A 14,548-nucleotide genomic window follows, 5' to 3' on the forward strand; every position below is an offset into this window, starting at 1 on the left:
GATGAAGCATCCAGTATCATGGCGAGCACAGAATTCCTTGAAGTGTGGATTTAGAGGTACAAAGGCATTGGAGAGGGGAAGGTGAGAAAGAATGGTAAAGATGCAGAAGTTGGAGCCAGGAACAGGTGTGTGGTCAAAGGGTGGTGGAGGGATGGGTAAGGTCTCCAGAGGGCTAGTGGTAGGAGGTTGGGGGAAGAAGAAGGAAGGGAGGGCAAAGAAGAGGAAGGGGGAGGTGTGGGTGACTGCTGGCCATTAATTAATTTTGCATTTTAATTTTTTATGTTCAGAGACGCAGCATGGTAACAGGCCCTTCCAGCCCACGAACCTGCTCAGCCCAAATACATCAATGAACCTACAAACCCCAGATCCAGCTCCACCAGGCTGAGGAACAGCTTCTTCCCATGGACAGGACAATGCTGAATGACCAAAGGAATTGCTCATACTAACTATCTGAGACTGTATGTACAAATATTTATCCTGAATATTGTTTGTCTTGTCATGTGTCTGCATGATTAGATTGAGTTTAAATTGTATATAGATAAGTTTTTGGGAGATAAATTGGGGCAGGTTTTTTAGTCTAGATTGCATACAAACACTTCAAAACAGATCTTATTTAACATACTGGAGCTCTGCTCAAGCCAGACAGGGTGGCTCCTGGGGGCCTTTGTAAAAACTTTAGGGAATGCCCAAGAGATTTCACTAATGGATTGTTGTTTTGAAAAGCAATAGATGAAAGAGATTGGAGGAGTAGTTCAGAGCCACAGGGTGTATGGGAGTGGAGCTTGCTGTTCTAAGAGGGTCACGTGGTTTTGCAAGCAAAGAGAGTTGAACAGTTTTTTTTCTCTGAGAGAGAGACAGAGACAGAGAGAGATCAGTTCTGCAATTTTACAGTCAGCAGCAGCAGGGACTGGAACAGGACAAGCTGGAAAGCTTGTGAAAAAACCCCATTTGGAAGATGGGTTGTGAGTGCTTAGTTCAGCCTTGTCAAAGCCCTTGTGGTTCATACAAGAGGAGAGGACTGGCTGCCTAATGTTTCTCTTGAAATAAGTGAAAAAAAAGGAACTCTGTGATGACCTGAAAGAAAGAAGTTATCATCTATAGAACCCTGAGGGGACAAGTTTCTTCGACAAGACACTGACATGGCTGATTACAAGGAATCAGATTGTATCCAGGAACAAAAAATCTCTCTTTGAAAACTGGCAAGAATCTTCCTGAGCGGTATGAATTGCCTGCAACCAGTAAACTTGGAGGAACTTGGACTGTGAATCAAAGAACTTTTCTAAATTTACACACACATTACATACATGTGCACTTAGAATTAGAAAGGAGTTAATTTAGGTTAGTTAATAGTGATAAGATAAAGTTTGATCCTGTTTTCATGTTTAAGATAATTAAAAGCATCTTTTGTTTAAGTAACCATTTGTCATGGTGAATATCTATTGCTGCTGGGGTTTGGGGTCCTCTGGGCTTGTAACACTTGTCAGAACTACCCCTTAATGTTATCTTGCAAAGCAGTTTGGTTTATGTTACGGCAATCTAACCATGACACCAGGTCAATTAGTCAAGGTGATCCAAGGCGTATTAGGATCTCCTAATGGATTATTTGGGGAAAAATAAATTGTTAATTGATGAATTCCTTCATCAAGACTTGGGGTAAGAAAACTTTTATTAAAGTTGACATGCCTTTAAAGTACCTCAGCAAACTGGAGGCACAAGAGAGCCCAGATGCTGGAAAGCCCTGATAAAGGGACTTGACACAAGATATTGATAATTTTGTTCCCCCCTCCAAAAAATGATGCTGTTTGTCCCATGAGTTCCCCCAGCAGGTCAATTTTTGCCTCAGATTTCAGCATATTAAGTCTCCTCTTTGGCTAATTAAAAAGATTATTTTAACCATTTTTCAAGGAAATTTTTATATAAGACAATGACCAAAAAAAGGATTAAGAGGAAAGCATTTTATTTTTTTTTTCAGGAATATTTCAACATGGCGAAGTCATTCTTTTCACTGACAATTTAGAAGTCCCTCATGCGCCTGAAGGACCCGATGGTGGAGTTGTAGCCGCCCCAGTCACTGTATCTCCTGTATTCCCCAGGTCTCAGGAAGTACTGACGGCCTCTGTAGTTGGGCTGTTCATAGAAGATCCAGTAACCATCTGTCACCCGGCAGGAGTGGATGTCACGGTTACGGAAACGATCGTAGACGGAGGGACTGTCATCCATGAATTCCATCATCTGCCCTCCAAAGTCAGGTCTTTCGTAAATCCTCATCCTGTAGGAGCCCCCTCGGTACTGGAATGTGGAAATTATTACATTTATAATTCAAGTATACATATTTTACATACAAATTGATGAAAGAACAGGCCATTTTTTTAAGAGATGATTTTGGAAATGTGAAGTTAACTTTTCAAACAGCTTTTAAACCTGCCGACTGCATGAAATGAATGAACTAGTGCACAGTAATCACGGTTCAGACAGGTTAGATTTCTTTGTTCCTGATTGATTACAAATATGCAAAACAGTCTGAATAAAGCTCGTTAATTTGTCTTTTCAAATAGAAATGCCTCAAGTTAGTTTAATTTAATTAAATAACTGTAGTGAATAAGGCCATAAGATTGAAGCGGTGTGTCTCTGATGCCACTGTGTGCGTCAATAACCACACCAGCAGTGCGAGTATAAGACAGCTTTAATAAACTAATATGTACACTAAGAGGTCTTGTCGCTCTGCAAGACGAACCTGGAAGGCAAGACTGTAGCTCTGGACAGCTTTACATACAAGGTCACTGGGCTGACCCCTAGTGACCTAGTGGTGTAATGACATATCACCACAGTGTCTGTGAGCAATTTTGCCAAATTATATTTTCGTTCAGCAACATGGTCCTCTTGCAATTTATTGTTCCTGTACCATTATTTGATTTTCAATGTGAACAACTTAATGACCCAATTAAAACTAAACCATATTTTAAATGTTTGGTAAAAATATTGAATTAGATCATTATCTTTTAAAAATAATGCAATGTAATGAGATTTAAAAATCAAATTGAACAATTGATGTGCAAAAAATAAGTAATCTCACAAGGTTGTACAGGAACAATGAAAAGGAAATTCCATGTTACCTATGAAAAACATCTACTGGCACTAATGAGACTGCTTTCAGCAGAAACGCCAAAGCATCAAACCATCACTTACGTGCGGGAAACTGCGACAGGACCTGACGCAGTCATTGAACCCCATCCAGCGCTGGTAGTCAGGATACTCGCCCCTGCTCAGGACATACTGGTACCCCGCGTAGTTGGGCCTCTCGTACAGCACCCACCAGTCACTCTCCACACGGATGGAGTTACAGCGGCTGAAGTAAGGGGACAGGTCGGCGCAGTCGGAGCTGCACTCGTGGTGCCGGCCCTGGAAGTTCCTGTCCTCGTAGAAGATGATCTGTGGGAAGATAAAAAGATGTTCAGACATTAAGCTGATTAATGAAGAATTCCACCACATGGTACAAAGTCTGAGTTGGACTTGCCTTTCCCATTTTGAATTCAGTTAGCTTGGCCACAGACTGAATGTAGCACTGTCTCACGCAGCTTGGTATTTATAGGCTGGGCAAACTAGGCTTCATGGGGCTGAACTTCATTATTGTAATGATTCAGGTTTAAATATCAGCAAAAAAAGGGACATGAAAATGCATTTCACATGCATTGCCTGTCATTGATTCTTTTCAGTTTGCTATCAATTCATTGTAATTGTATGTAAAAGACAAGAATGCAGCCTTTTATTTCCATTGGACAAAAAAATTGTAAAGAAAGCATTAAAACAGTATGCCCGTTGCTTTCTAGAAAAAGTATCTTTGCAAATATATTTCCAGCTTTTTGAATCTGTACTGTTGCCTATTGTTGCCAATTAAGAAAGGGGGAGATTCAAACTAGAGGACATGGTTTAAGATTGAAGGGGGAAAATTATAAGGGGAACATGAGGGGAAATTTCTTTACGCAGAGGGTAGTGGGGATGTGGAATGAGCTTCCGGCAGACGTGGTCGAGGAGGGATCATTGGTTACGTTTAAGGAAAGACTGGATCGTTACATGGATAGGAGGGGACTAGAGGGGTATGGACCGGGTGCTGGTCAGTGGGACTAGGAGGGTGGGGATTTGCTACGGCATGGACTAGTAGGGCCGAACTGGCCTGTTCTGTGCTGTAAATGGTTATATGGTTACATGGTTATATGGTTATATGGTAAAGATTGGTGGATATATGTTGATTCAATTCGTGGAGTAGCAACTAGAAGTTGTCTCTGTTATCTGGCAACATGAGTTGGAACTTCCCCACACCTTCTAGCAGAGTTAAATTCAAGCAATTGACTACATTTATGATTTAAAAAAAATTGCATTAAAGGTGGTGACCATGGAATGACTGGACTGTCATTAAAAAAACAACCTAATTAACTAAAATGATTCAGAGAAGGAACTTTGCCCCTTTCAAGTGGTCCCATTTACAAATGATAGCAGATCCACAACATAGAGATTAACTGTCTTCCCAAATGGTTGAGAAAGCCATTTGTTCAAAGTTCACTTTGGTAGGTTGTTCTTGAGACCTATGTGCAATTCTGGTCATTGGAAAGGGCACAGAAAAGATTTACCAGAATGCTGTATGGATTATAGGGTGTTCGTTATTGGAAGAGGTTGGAAAAACTTGGCTTGTTTTTTTCTGGAGTGCTGGAGGCTGCAAGGAGACCTGATAGTAGTTTATACAAATGATGAGAGGCATGATAACATGGTCAGTCAGAATCTCTTTCTCAGGGTAATAATGTCACATACTAGAGAACAAGTTTGTGGGGGGTGGGGGGAGAGTTTAAAAGAGATGTGTGGATAAAGTTTCTGTGCACAGAGAGTGGTGGATGCCTGGAATGGGCTGCCAAGGGTAGTGGTGGAAGCAGGTACAACAGTAGCACGTGAGAAGCTTCTAGATAGACATGCATTTGCAGGGATCCAGGGGATACATATGATGTGCAAGCATTAAAGTTTAATTATTGCCTTCCAAACAAAGTGCTGACCCAACATGTCCACATCCAATAAACAGATAAAAAGAAAGTTAATTTTGAATGATGTGTCTGGATTTATCACCAGTGGGTCAGAGTTTGCTTGTGCAGGACATCTTGTGGCCTGTTCTGGTAGCTGGACTTGATCTTTCACTTCAGATGATTTAATCACGAAGTGACTGGAAATGTAAGATGGCAACAGCACAGTGGGGGGGGGGGCTAAGGAAATCTGATCAACAGCAAGACAGGGTTGTCCCTTATGATGATGAGATTAATGGACTGAGAAACAAACAGATGACGAGCTGAGAGAAAGGGTAAATCAAATTAATGGATTCAACATCAAATCAGGGCCAGAATGAAAAATAAAATGAACCAAGGAAAGACTGGATTCAGAGAAAGAAGGGGCCGAAAAGGAAAAAAAAGTAAAATGACAAACTTCAATTAACGTGTGGGAGGGAGATTTCACAATGTTAATGGAATCACAGAAGCTGGTTTTTCCACTCAACTTGTCCAGCATCAGTGCTGAGATGGGAGTGGGAATGACAATATAAAGGTAATGGAGGAGGGGAGAGGTGAGATGGGGACAGGTGGATGGAGGAGTTATGGAGATAGTTAGTGGGGTGAAGAGGAGGGCTAGAGTTGGGAGATGAGGACAGGGTCAAGCAGACAAGGATAAAAAGACAGAGGAATCATGTAGGCTAGAGAAAAGGTGAAGGAGGAGACAGTTGCTGAAGTCCTTCTCATGTCCTGGTTTGAAATATCATTGCCAGGGGAAACAGAATCTGTTCATCTACCCTCAATGGTCCTTAGAATTAAATATTGTCACCTCTCAGTGTCCTTTGTTTTGGGGAAATCACTGAGGACCCCTTCCACCCCGCACACATCATCTTTGAGCTATTCCCATCGGGGAAAATGCACAGGAGGATCAGAGCCAGTACCACCAGGCTGAGGAACAGCTTCTTCCCATGGGCAGTGAGAATGCTGGATGGCCAAAGGATCTGCTCACACTAACCATCCGAGACTCCCATTTTCATGAAACAATATTTATTTATTTGTGCCCATGAATACGTGTCCTGTAAATGTATTGTGTTATGTCTTGGTTGTGTGTCTGCAAGTTTTGCACAGAGGACCGGAGAATGCTGTTTTGTTGAGTTGCACTTGTACAATCAGATGACTTGAAAACAGACCCAGCTATCCATTCCCTCTTTATAGCTCAAGCCCCCTAATCCAGACCATAACTTTGTGAATCTTATATCCACCATTTATAGTTCAACCACATTGTGCATGAAAATGATTATAAAACCTCACGAGAACATGGGAGTGAAGACTGAGTATGTGGAGTAGAACCTGTGTGAGTTTTGAATTAACCCTATAGTTAGATGCAAGGAAAATCAAAGGAAAAGATCAGCAAAATAACTGCCCACTTGGGCCCGGTAAACATATTTATCCTGAGCTCCTTTTATTGCTCGATAGTTAACTCTTTGGTTGCTGAATAAAATGTTTTGAAAATGCAATTTGCTCTGTCCCAGTAAACAAAACTGGGGATTTTTTACTTTTTGAACAAGGGAGGGATTTTGAAACCAAGGGGATCTTCGTCTTCCTGATTCAGTCCAGACCATATGAAGTCATTCCATTTGAACACTTTGAACGTGTTTCCAGTCCATGAAACACGTACGCCTAATTACACCCAATAAATCTACCAAACCTGTAAATTTTTAAGAGTGGGAAGAAACTGGAGCACCTGGACATAACCCACGCAGTTCACGGAGAGAAGTACAAACTCCGCAAAGACAGAGGCAGATTCAAACATGGGCCACTGGTGCTGTAAAGGTGTTGCGCTGAGCATGTCTGTGGAGGGTGGTGGAATCTCCTTCAATGTTGACTGTCAAAAGGTGGCGTGAGAAGAAAAAGATGCAGTTATGCAGGGAAGGAATTGGGAGTGTGATTGACTGAGTCTGCCTTCCAGAGACCAGGAATGGGCAAAGTGGATATAACAATCTCAGTCCATGCTATGGATTCTCAGATACTCTGTTCCTTTCCTGATCCTATGGACTTTACAGAATCTAACAACATTTGTGATCCATTTAGAGGTGAATGAGAACTTAGCTGCTTTGCATTCCTTGAACAGTCATCTTAGGACTTCATTCTGTTTTCAAGATGTTTCACAGCGCTTTGTAAGCAAAATTTAGCATCATATTTTAGTTGTGTCTCTCTCAATAACAAAAGCACACTCTTTCATTCCCACTGGTTTCTCTTCAACAGATCCATTTTTTGATACCTGGGCATCTTTGGTCAGCAAAGCTGACAGTTATCAGTTCTTTCTAATTGCCCTTAACCGGGGGTAGTGAGCTGCCTTCATGAACAACTCTAGTGCTCTAATTGGCAGTCCCCTCACAGTGCTGCAGGGGAGGGAGGGTTTCAGAATTTACACCATCATGGACAGCAATTTATTCATGTTTTTGCAGATGAGGTACACTAGAGTTTCTGTGTACCAGTGTTGCAAGAGGCCAGACAAATAAATTGCTTTGTCCTGAATGGTGTCATTTCCTGAGAATTTTTGGAACTGCACTTAGGCAAGCAGAAAAAATTCCTTGACTTGATCCTTTTGGGTTCTCGAAAGTCTCAGGGATGTCACTTGTTAATGATATGACAAACTGGGGGTTGGTAAGTGAGGTATTGACTTGCAAGGACTACTCAATAAAACTGCCAATGGAGCAATTCTGGCCTTTGTTGAGAGCAAATGGCCAAAATAGATCAGGAGTGGGTACCAGTCGGGAAGATGGCAGAGCAGCAATAGATGGACTTTCTCCAAGAAATGGGAAGGAGCAAGATAAACAGACCAAAAATTAAGAAATATTCAAATAGAAAAATGTCACAACAAGCCTGACGAGGGAAGTCAAAGCTAACCTGAAGCAAAGCAAAGGGCGTACTAAGAAGCAAAAATCAGTGGGAAGGTAGAAGATTGGGAAGTTCTTAAAAACTTACAGAAGGTAACCAAAATAACTCATAACGAGGGAAAAGATAGTGTATGAAAATAGGCGAACAAATAATACCTAAGAGGATACAAAAAGCTTCTTCAAGTATATAAAGAATAAAAGAGAGGTGAGAATAGATATAAGACCACTGGAGAAATAATAATAGGAAACAAGGAGATGGCAGAGGAACTAAATGAGAATTTTTCATCAGTTGTCACTGTGGAAGACACTAGCAGTGTGCCAGATGTTGGAGAGCATCAGGGAAGGGAAGTGAGTGTTGTTACAATCACAAGGGAGAAGGTGCCCAGAAAGCTCAATGGTCTAAGGGTGGATAAATCTCCTGACCAGATGGATTGCACCCTTAAGTCCTAAGGGAGGTAGCGGTAGAGATTGTGGAGACATTAGTAATGATCTTTCAGAAATCAATAGATGAAACTACATGGTTCTGGGGGACTGGGAAAATCTCAGATGTCAGCCCAGTATTCAAGAAGGGACGGAGGCAGAGGAAAAGAATTATAGGATAGTTAGCCTGATGTTAGTGGTTGGGAAGATATTGGAGTTGATTGTAAAGGGTAAGGTTATAGAGTACTTGGAGGTGCATGACAGGATAGGCCAAAGGTTTCTTTAAGGAAAAATCTTTCTTGACAAACCTATTGGAATTGACAAGCAGGCTGGATAAGGGAGATGCAGTGGTGGTTGTGTATTTGGATTTTCAGAAGGCATTTGACAAAGTCTACTGAAGAAGATGATAACATGAGGCTACTTATAGAAGGGCCTATGGTATTAAAAAAAACATGTGAGTGTGGGTAGAGCATTAGCTGATTGGCAGGAAGCAGAGAATTGAAATACAAGGATTACATTCTGATTGACTGCCAGTTGCAAGTGGTTAAATGGAGGGAGGAAGACTCAATGGGCTGAATAGCTTATTTCTGCTCCTACAGTATGTCCTATGGTCTTATGATGTGTAGTGGGACAGTTGGACTCAATGCACAGCTATGCCTGGAACACAAATCTTCCGCACAACTGGGATGTTGCCTGCCACCATAACCATTCCTGCAGGAGGGCAGTTAGCTGTTCCTTGATGTCAGACCTCTTTCTGTTACTCTTACTCCATTGTGACTGACATTCAGATTATCTGAAGGACTAACCATCACAATGAGAAAGGAACAAAACATTGACTGACACTGTGGTGTTAATGTCAGCAACTCATAATGGTCGATGTGCTGGAATCTGAACACACGCTGTTTGCAGCTAACCATGCAATGTTGTGATCAAAGCAGTGTTCTCTGGCTCTTCAACTTGACCTGTTTCAGAGGGTATCTGGGCCATTGTATCAGCCCATCAGAAATGGGCCCTTTGTGCTCAGGACTTGTTCGAGAATTGCCATGGAAGCAGGCTTTAAGGAGTACAATGGGCTGTAATGCCTGGTCAAGCTCTCTGCAGACAATGAAATTGACATGGAGGCAGAATGAGGCCAAGGGGACATAGGTGCTTTCACATACTTTCTTTTGCACTCTGTGTCACGTTTTGTTGCCTTTAAAATAATGTCATTATTGGAATAACAAAAGTGCAGCAAAGAGAGGCCTTTCCACTAACATATAAAAACCAGGCTGTGTGAGGCCGTGAGACATTCAATTAGTTACCAGGTAAACTGTGAGGACAAAATGGGAAAGGCAAGGATAACTCCAAGTTTCAATGCTATGTTAGAGTTCTTTATCCTGTTACCCTCATTCATTGAGAAAGGATTAATTAACCTGTTTGTCTCCCACAGATCATCTTCTATGAGGACAGGAGCTTCCAGGGCCGGCACTATGAGTGCAGCTCCGACTGCGCCGACCTCCACTCTTACTTCAGCCGCTGTAACTCCATCCGTGTGGAGAGTGACTGGTGGGTGCTGTACGAGAGGCCCAACTACATGGGGTACCAGTATGTCCTGAGCAGGGGCGAGTATCCTGACTACCAGCACTGGATGGGGTTTGATGACCGTGTCAGGTCCTGCCGCAGCTTCCCACAGGTGACTTGCTCTCGGTGGTGTTGATATTCCACTCACCCAGGTGACCGCAGGACTGAGATTTCTGTGCCCCTGCTTCAACACACACCAGCTGTTGGCAAGGCTGATTTCAACTCTTCACCAGTGGTGGAAACTTGGAGGGAGATGATTAATTTCCTATCATGGATCAATTTACTAATTCAGTTAAATCAGTTCTTGCAGTTTTGTTCTGCAATCATGTAATGTGATTCTGCAATCACCTTCAGGCAAACATATTGGCATTATGTGATATACAGGCTGTTGTAAGGTTTCTGAGCATCTGGACCATAACAATTTTTTTGAAACAAATCAACCATGCAGACTAAAAACCAATTCATCCCATTGTTGTGTTGAGAAAAATATTAGTGGTCACTGCAATAAACATTTGGCGGTCTTTGTACTCATTCTATTAGTTTTACAGTGACAGTTTGGGGCATGAAAGTAGCAATCTCTCCACCTGTCCCATCACCACCCTCACTTCCACTGTCACCTTCGCTCAAACAGAGCAAGAGTCCTAACACTTAGAACAATAGGTAATATTTTACCAATGATGACCTGCCATGGATTTGTACGGTCTCTGCTAAATAGTCTTCACTATTGGGAATCTCACTTTATGCAAGTAATAATGTATATTTGCAGCTTCAACATGGTTTCATTCTCTGATTCCAGTACCGAGGGGGCTCCTACAGGATGAGGATTTACGAGAGGCCAGACTTTGGAGGGCAGATGATGGAATTCATGGATGACTGTCCCTCCGTCTACGATCGTTTCCGTTACCATGACATCCACTCCTGCCAGGTGACAGATGGTTACTGGATCTTCTATGAACAGCCCAACTACAGAGGCCGTCAGTACTTCCTGAAACCCCGTGAATACAGGAGATACAGTGACTGGGGCGGCTACAACTCCACCATCGGGTCCTTCAGGCGTATGAGGGACTTCTAAAAGATTCTTCTGAAAGCACACTTCTATCTTGTTGAGTGCATTGTCAACATAATAAAATAATATCCCTTAAATACATTGTTATTTTGTTTAATTCTTTTAGTTTTGAATATAAATATTGAAACATTGGGAGGGAGTCTCTTGAGACAATTATCCAGCAGTATCTGTCAGTGACGTGATTGGCATGGACATGATCAGAGATACAGAGATGGCTTAGGCCATGATCCCAGGCAGGCACTTCACAATGTCTCACTGACCCATCTGAAGGTTATCTGGGTGGTCTTCATCTGCCAGTAAGGAAGAGATGAACACCATTTCCCCCTCACCCTCCACCACAATCCTCCCCTTTCCACCCTGCTGCCCTCTGCATCGACTACATTATCCCTCAATTTTTGTGGCAGCTGCAATGAGATTTCCCTGCTTATCATGTCTTACCCTCTGGCCCACTCTTCCCTCCCAATCTGCTCCTCTCTGATCCTGAGCACTTCCCAACGGCAGAGCAATGCCCAACACCATCTGGAACAACGTGGTAGTCTGAAACTCCATGGCTTGCATATTGAATTTTCCAATTTCAATTAACTCTAGCTCCACTGCTCCCCTCTCCCTTGGCTTCTGATCCACCTCCAGACCTCCCATTTTGGATCCTTTTCACTTACTCCCATCCCACCCCACCCCCACCATACATTTTCATTTCTTTCCCCCTTTTGATTTCATCCACTCCCCGTTCATCTCATCTCAACCCTGTGGATCATTACACCATCTGGTTTGACCAGTCCTTTAACTCTCCCTCCATAGTTCTCAGCAATCCCTTCCTTCATTCCCAGATTCCAGCACGTGTCCCTGTTTGTCACTCTCTCCTTCTTGTACTCTTGTCGTTGTGTCACCAAACGCTGCCCTCACTCCATTTATAAGTTTGGAGACAAGATCACTGCGGAGAGCCGGATCACAATCAACAAGGAGACCGAGTAAAGGAAGGAAATGGAGAGCCTCATGCCAAGGGGTCAGGATAACAATGCTTGAAAAAGGAAGGAGCTGGTCATTCATTTCAGGAAAAGGAGAGGAACACACATCCCTTGTTTCGAGGAGGCCCCTGATACATATTGGTAAAAACACATTGCTGGTGAAACTCAACAGGTCAAACAGTGTTCAAATAGCATGGTTCCGAAGGACTGGAAAATCGCAAATGCTACGCTGCTATTCAAGAAGGAAGGGAGGCAGCAAAAAGGAAATTATAGGCCTGTTAGCCTGACGTCAGTGGTTAGAAAGATGTTGGAGTCGATTGTAAAGATGAGATTATGGAGTACTTGGAGGCACATGACAGGACAGGCCAAAGCCAGCATGGCAAAATCTTGCTTGACATACCTATTGGAATTCCTTGAAGAAGTGACAAGGGAGATGCAGTGAATGTTGTGTATTTGGATTTTCAGAAGGCATTTGACAAGGTGCCATGCATGAGGCTATTTAACAAAATAAGAGACCATGGTATAACAGGAAGCATATTAGCATGGGTAGAGCATTGGCTGATTGGCAGGAAACAGAATACAAGGATCATATTCTGATTGACTGCCAGTTACTAGTGGTGTCTCACGGGGGTCAGTGTTGGGGGTGCATCTTCTTATGTTGTATACTAATGAGTTGGAATATGGTGTGAATGGCTTTGTGGCCAAATTTGTGGATGATATGAAGGTAGGTAGAGGAGCAGGTAACACAGATTCATCATGGAGGCTGCAGATGGACTTATTAGGAGACTGGGCAGAGAAGTGGCAAATGAAAGATGATGTCGAAAAGTGTACGGTCATGCACTTTGGTAGAAGTAATAAACAGGCAGACTATTTTTTTAAATGGGGAGAAAATTGAAAATAGATGCAAAGGGACCTGGGAGTCCTCATGCGGGTAAACTTGCATGTTGAAATGGTGGGAAGAAGGCAAATGCAATGCTGACATTCATTTCGAGAGGAATGCAATATAAGAGCAAGGATGTGATGCTGAGGGTTCACGAGGCTCTGGTGAAACTTCACTTGGAGTATTGTGAGCAGTTTTGAGCTCCTCATTTCAGAAAAGATGGGCTGAAGTTTGAAAGGGTTCATCGGAGGTTCACTGGGATGATTCTGGGAATGAAAGGGTTATCATATGAGGAGTGTTTGACAGCTCTTGGCCTGTATTTATTGGAGTTTAGGAGAATGAAGGTGGGGGGGGGGGGGATGTCATTGAAACATTTTTAATATTGAAAGGCATGGACAAAGTAGATGTAGAAAGATTGCTTCCCATGGTGGAAGAGTCTAGGAAAAGAGGGCACAACTTCAGGATGGAAGGGCATCCACTTAGAATTTCTTCAGCCAGATAAATCTGTTGAATTTATTAGCAAGGCCATTGTGGAGGCCAGGTCATTGAGTGTATTTAAGACAGTGGTTCTTGATTAACCAGGGAAATGGATCAGCTCATGATTAAATGGCAGGGCAGACTCAATGGGTTGAATAGCCTATTTCTGCTCTTATGCCTTATTGTCTTTTGGAAGAGATAGTGAGAGAACAAATTCTTAAGATTACCTTCCCTACTCTAACCAAATTAACATTACCACCAAGAAAGCACACCAGAGAATTTAACTTTTATTACCATCTGACTGGACATATGCAAACAGACAAAACAGCCTTTCTCCAGACCACTGTGCACACACATGCCCACATAACACATTTCTCATGCAGCACATCATGATAACATACATACATAAAAATATAATATAAAAAATATGGATAAATAATCTAGAACAATTTATTCATTCCATTTCTAAGAGACCCATGGTGACAGGATACCATTCATTAATTCCACAGCCTACGGGAAGAAGCTATCTTCCAACCTGGCCATCCTGATTTTGATACTCCTGTACCTCCTACCTGATGAGTGATCCTGAATGATGGATGGTAGGGATCCTCAGTAAATTCTTGATCCCTATTTAAGCAACATTTCCAGTAAATGTCATCAGTAGAGGAAATGATTTTTTGACATTCCTCTATATTGACTTCCAGTCTGATGCTTTGCAGCTACCATGCCCCACAAAGATGCAGCCTGACATGACACTCTTGATTGTAAAATGATGTCAAGATGGGGACTGGTAGCCTTGCCCTTCTCAACCTCCTTAGGAAGTGTAGGCACTGCTGCACCTTCTTACCTAATGAGGAGATGTTGCGGGTCCTGGATAAGTCATTCATTGTATGCATGCCAAGGAATTTAGTGCTCTCCACTCTCTCCATGACATAGCCATTGATGTGTAATGGATAGTGGTTGACCTTCGTCTGCCTAAAATCCACAATCATCTCCTTTGTCTTATTCCCATTTAAACTCAGGTTATTGTTCTCGCACCATTTAACGAGCCTCCCAACTTCCTCCCTGTAAGCCGACTCATCATTCTTCGAAGCCTGAAGAAATTGGGCATGTCCCCAAAGTCTTTTCGAAGTGCACCATGGAAAGTATCAGTTCTAGGACAGGAACTACTCTGCCCAAGATCAAAAGGAACTGAACAGTACTGTGGTCATCACACAAACCAGCCTCTCCTCTATCAACTACACCTACAGTTTCCATTG

The 14,548-nt window shown here is 42.5% G+C and overlaps 2 protein-coding genes across 3 annotated transcripts; one reads left to right on the forward strand and one right to left on the reverse strand.

Annotated features, from left to right (window-relative positions):
• Window positions 1-2,013: 2,013 nt before the first annotated feature.
• Window positions 2,014-8,754, reverse strand: LOC138761764 (gamma-crystallin S-1-like). Of its 2 annotated transcripts, XM_069934470.1 has the most exons (3): window positions 8,737-8,754; window positions 3,183-3,429; window positions 2,014-2,282 (listed from the first exon to the last, which is right to left on the reverse strand). In XM_069934470.1, exons 1-3 carry the CDS (start codon window positions 8,752-8,754, stop codon window positions 2,014-2,016), a joined length of 534 nt encoding a protein of 177 aa, XP_069790571.1. The 2 variants fall into 2 exon arrangements, with proteins under 2 accessions (XP_069790571.1, XP_069790570.1); XM_069934469.1 differs by lacking the exon at window positions 8,737-8,754 and having other exon boundaries at window positions 3,183-3,459.
• Window positions 2,334-10,973, forward strand: LOC138761767 (gamma-crystallin S-1-like). Its single transcript, XM_069934475.1, has 3 exons — window positions 2,334-2,475; window positions 9,771-10,013; window positions 10,698-10,973. Exons 2-3 carry the CDS (start codon window positions 9,915-9,917, stop codon window positions 10,971-10,973), a joined length of 375 nt encoding a protein of 124 aa, XP_069790576.1. The 5' UTR covers window positions 2,334-2,475; window positions 9,771-9,914.
• The last annotated feature ends 3,575 nt before the right edge of the window (window positions 10,974-14,548 follow it).

The sequence above is a fragment of the Narcine bancroftii genome, chromosome 4 (assembly GCF_036971445.1).
Source record: "Narcine bancroftii isolate sNarBan1 chromosome 4, sNarBan1.hap1, whole genome shotgun sequence".
NCBI lineage: Eukaryota > Metazoa > Chordata > Chondrichthyes > Torpediniformes > Narcinidae > Narcine > Narcine bancroftii.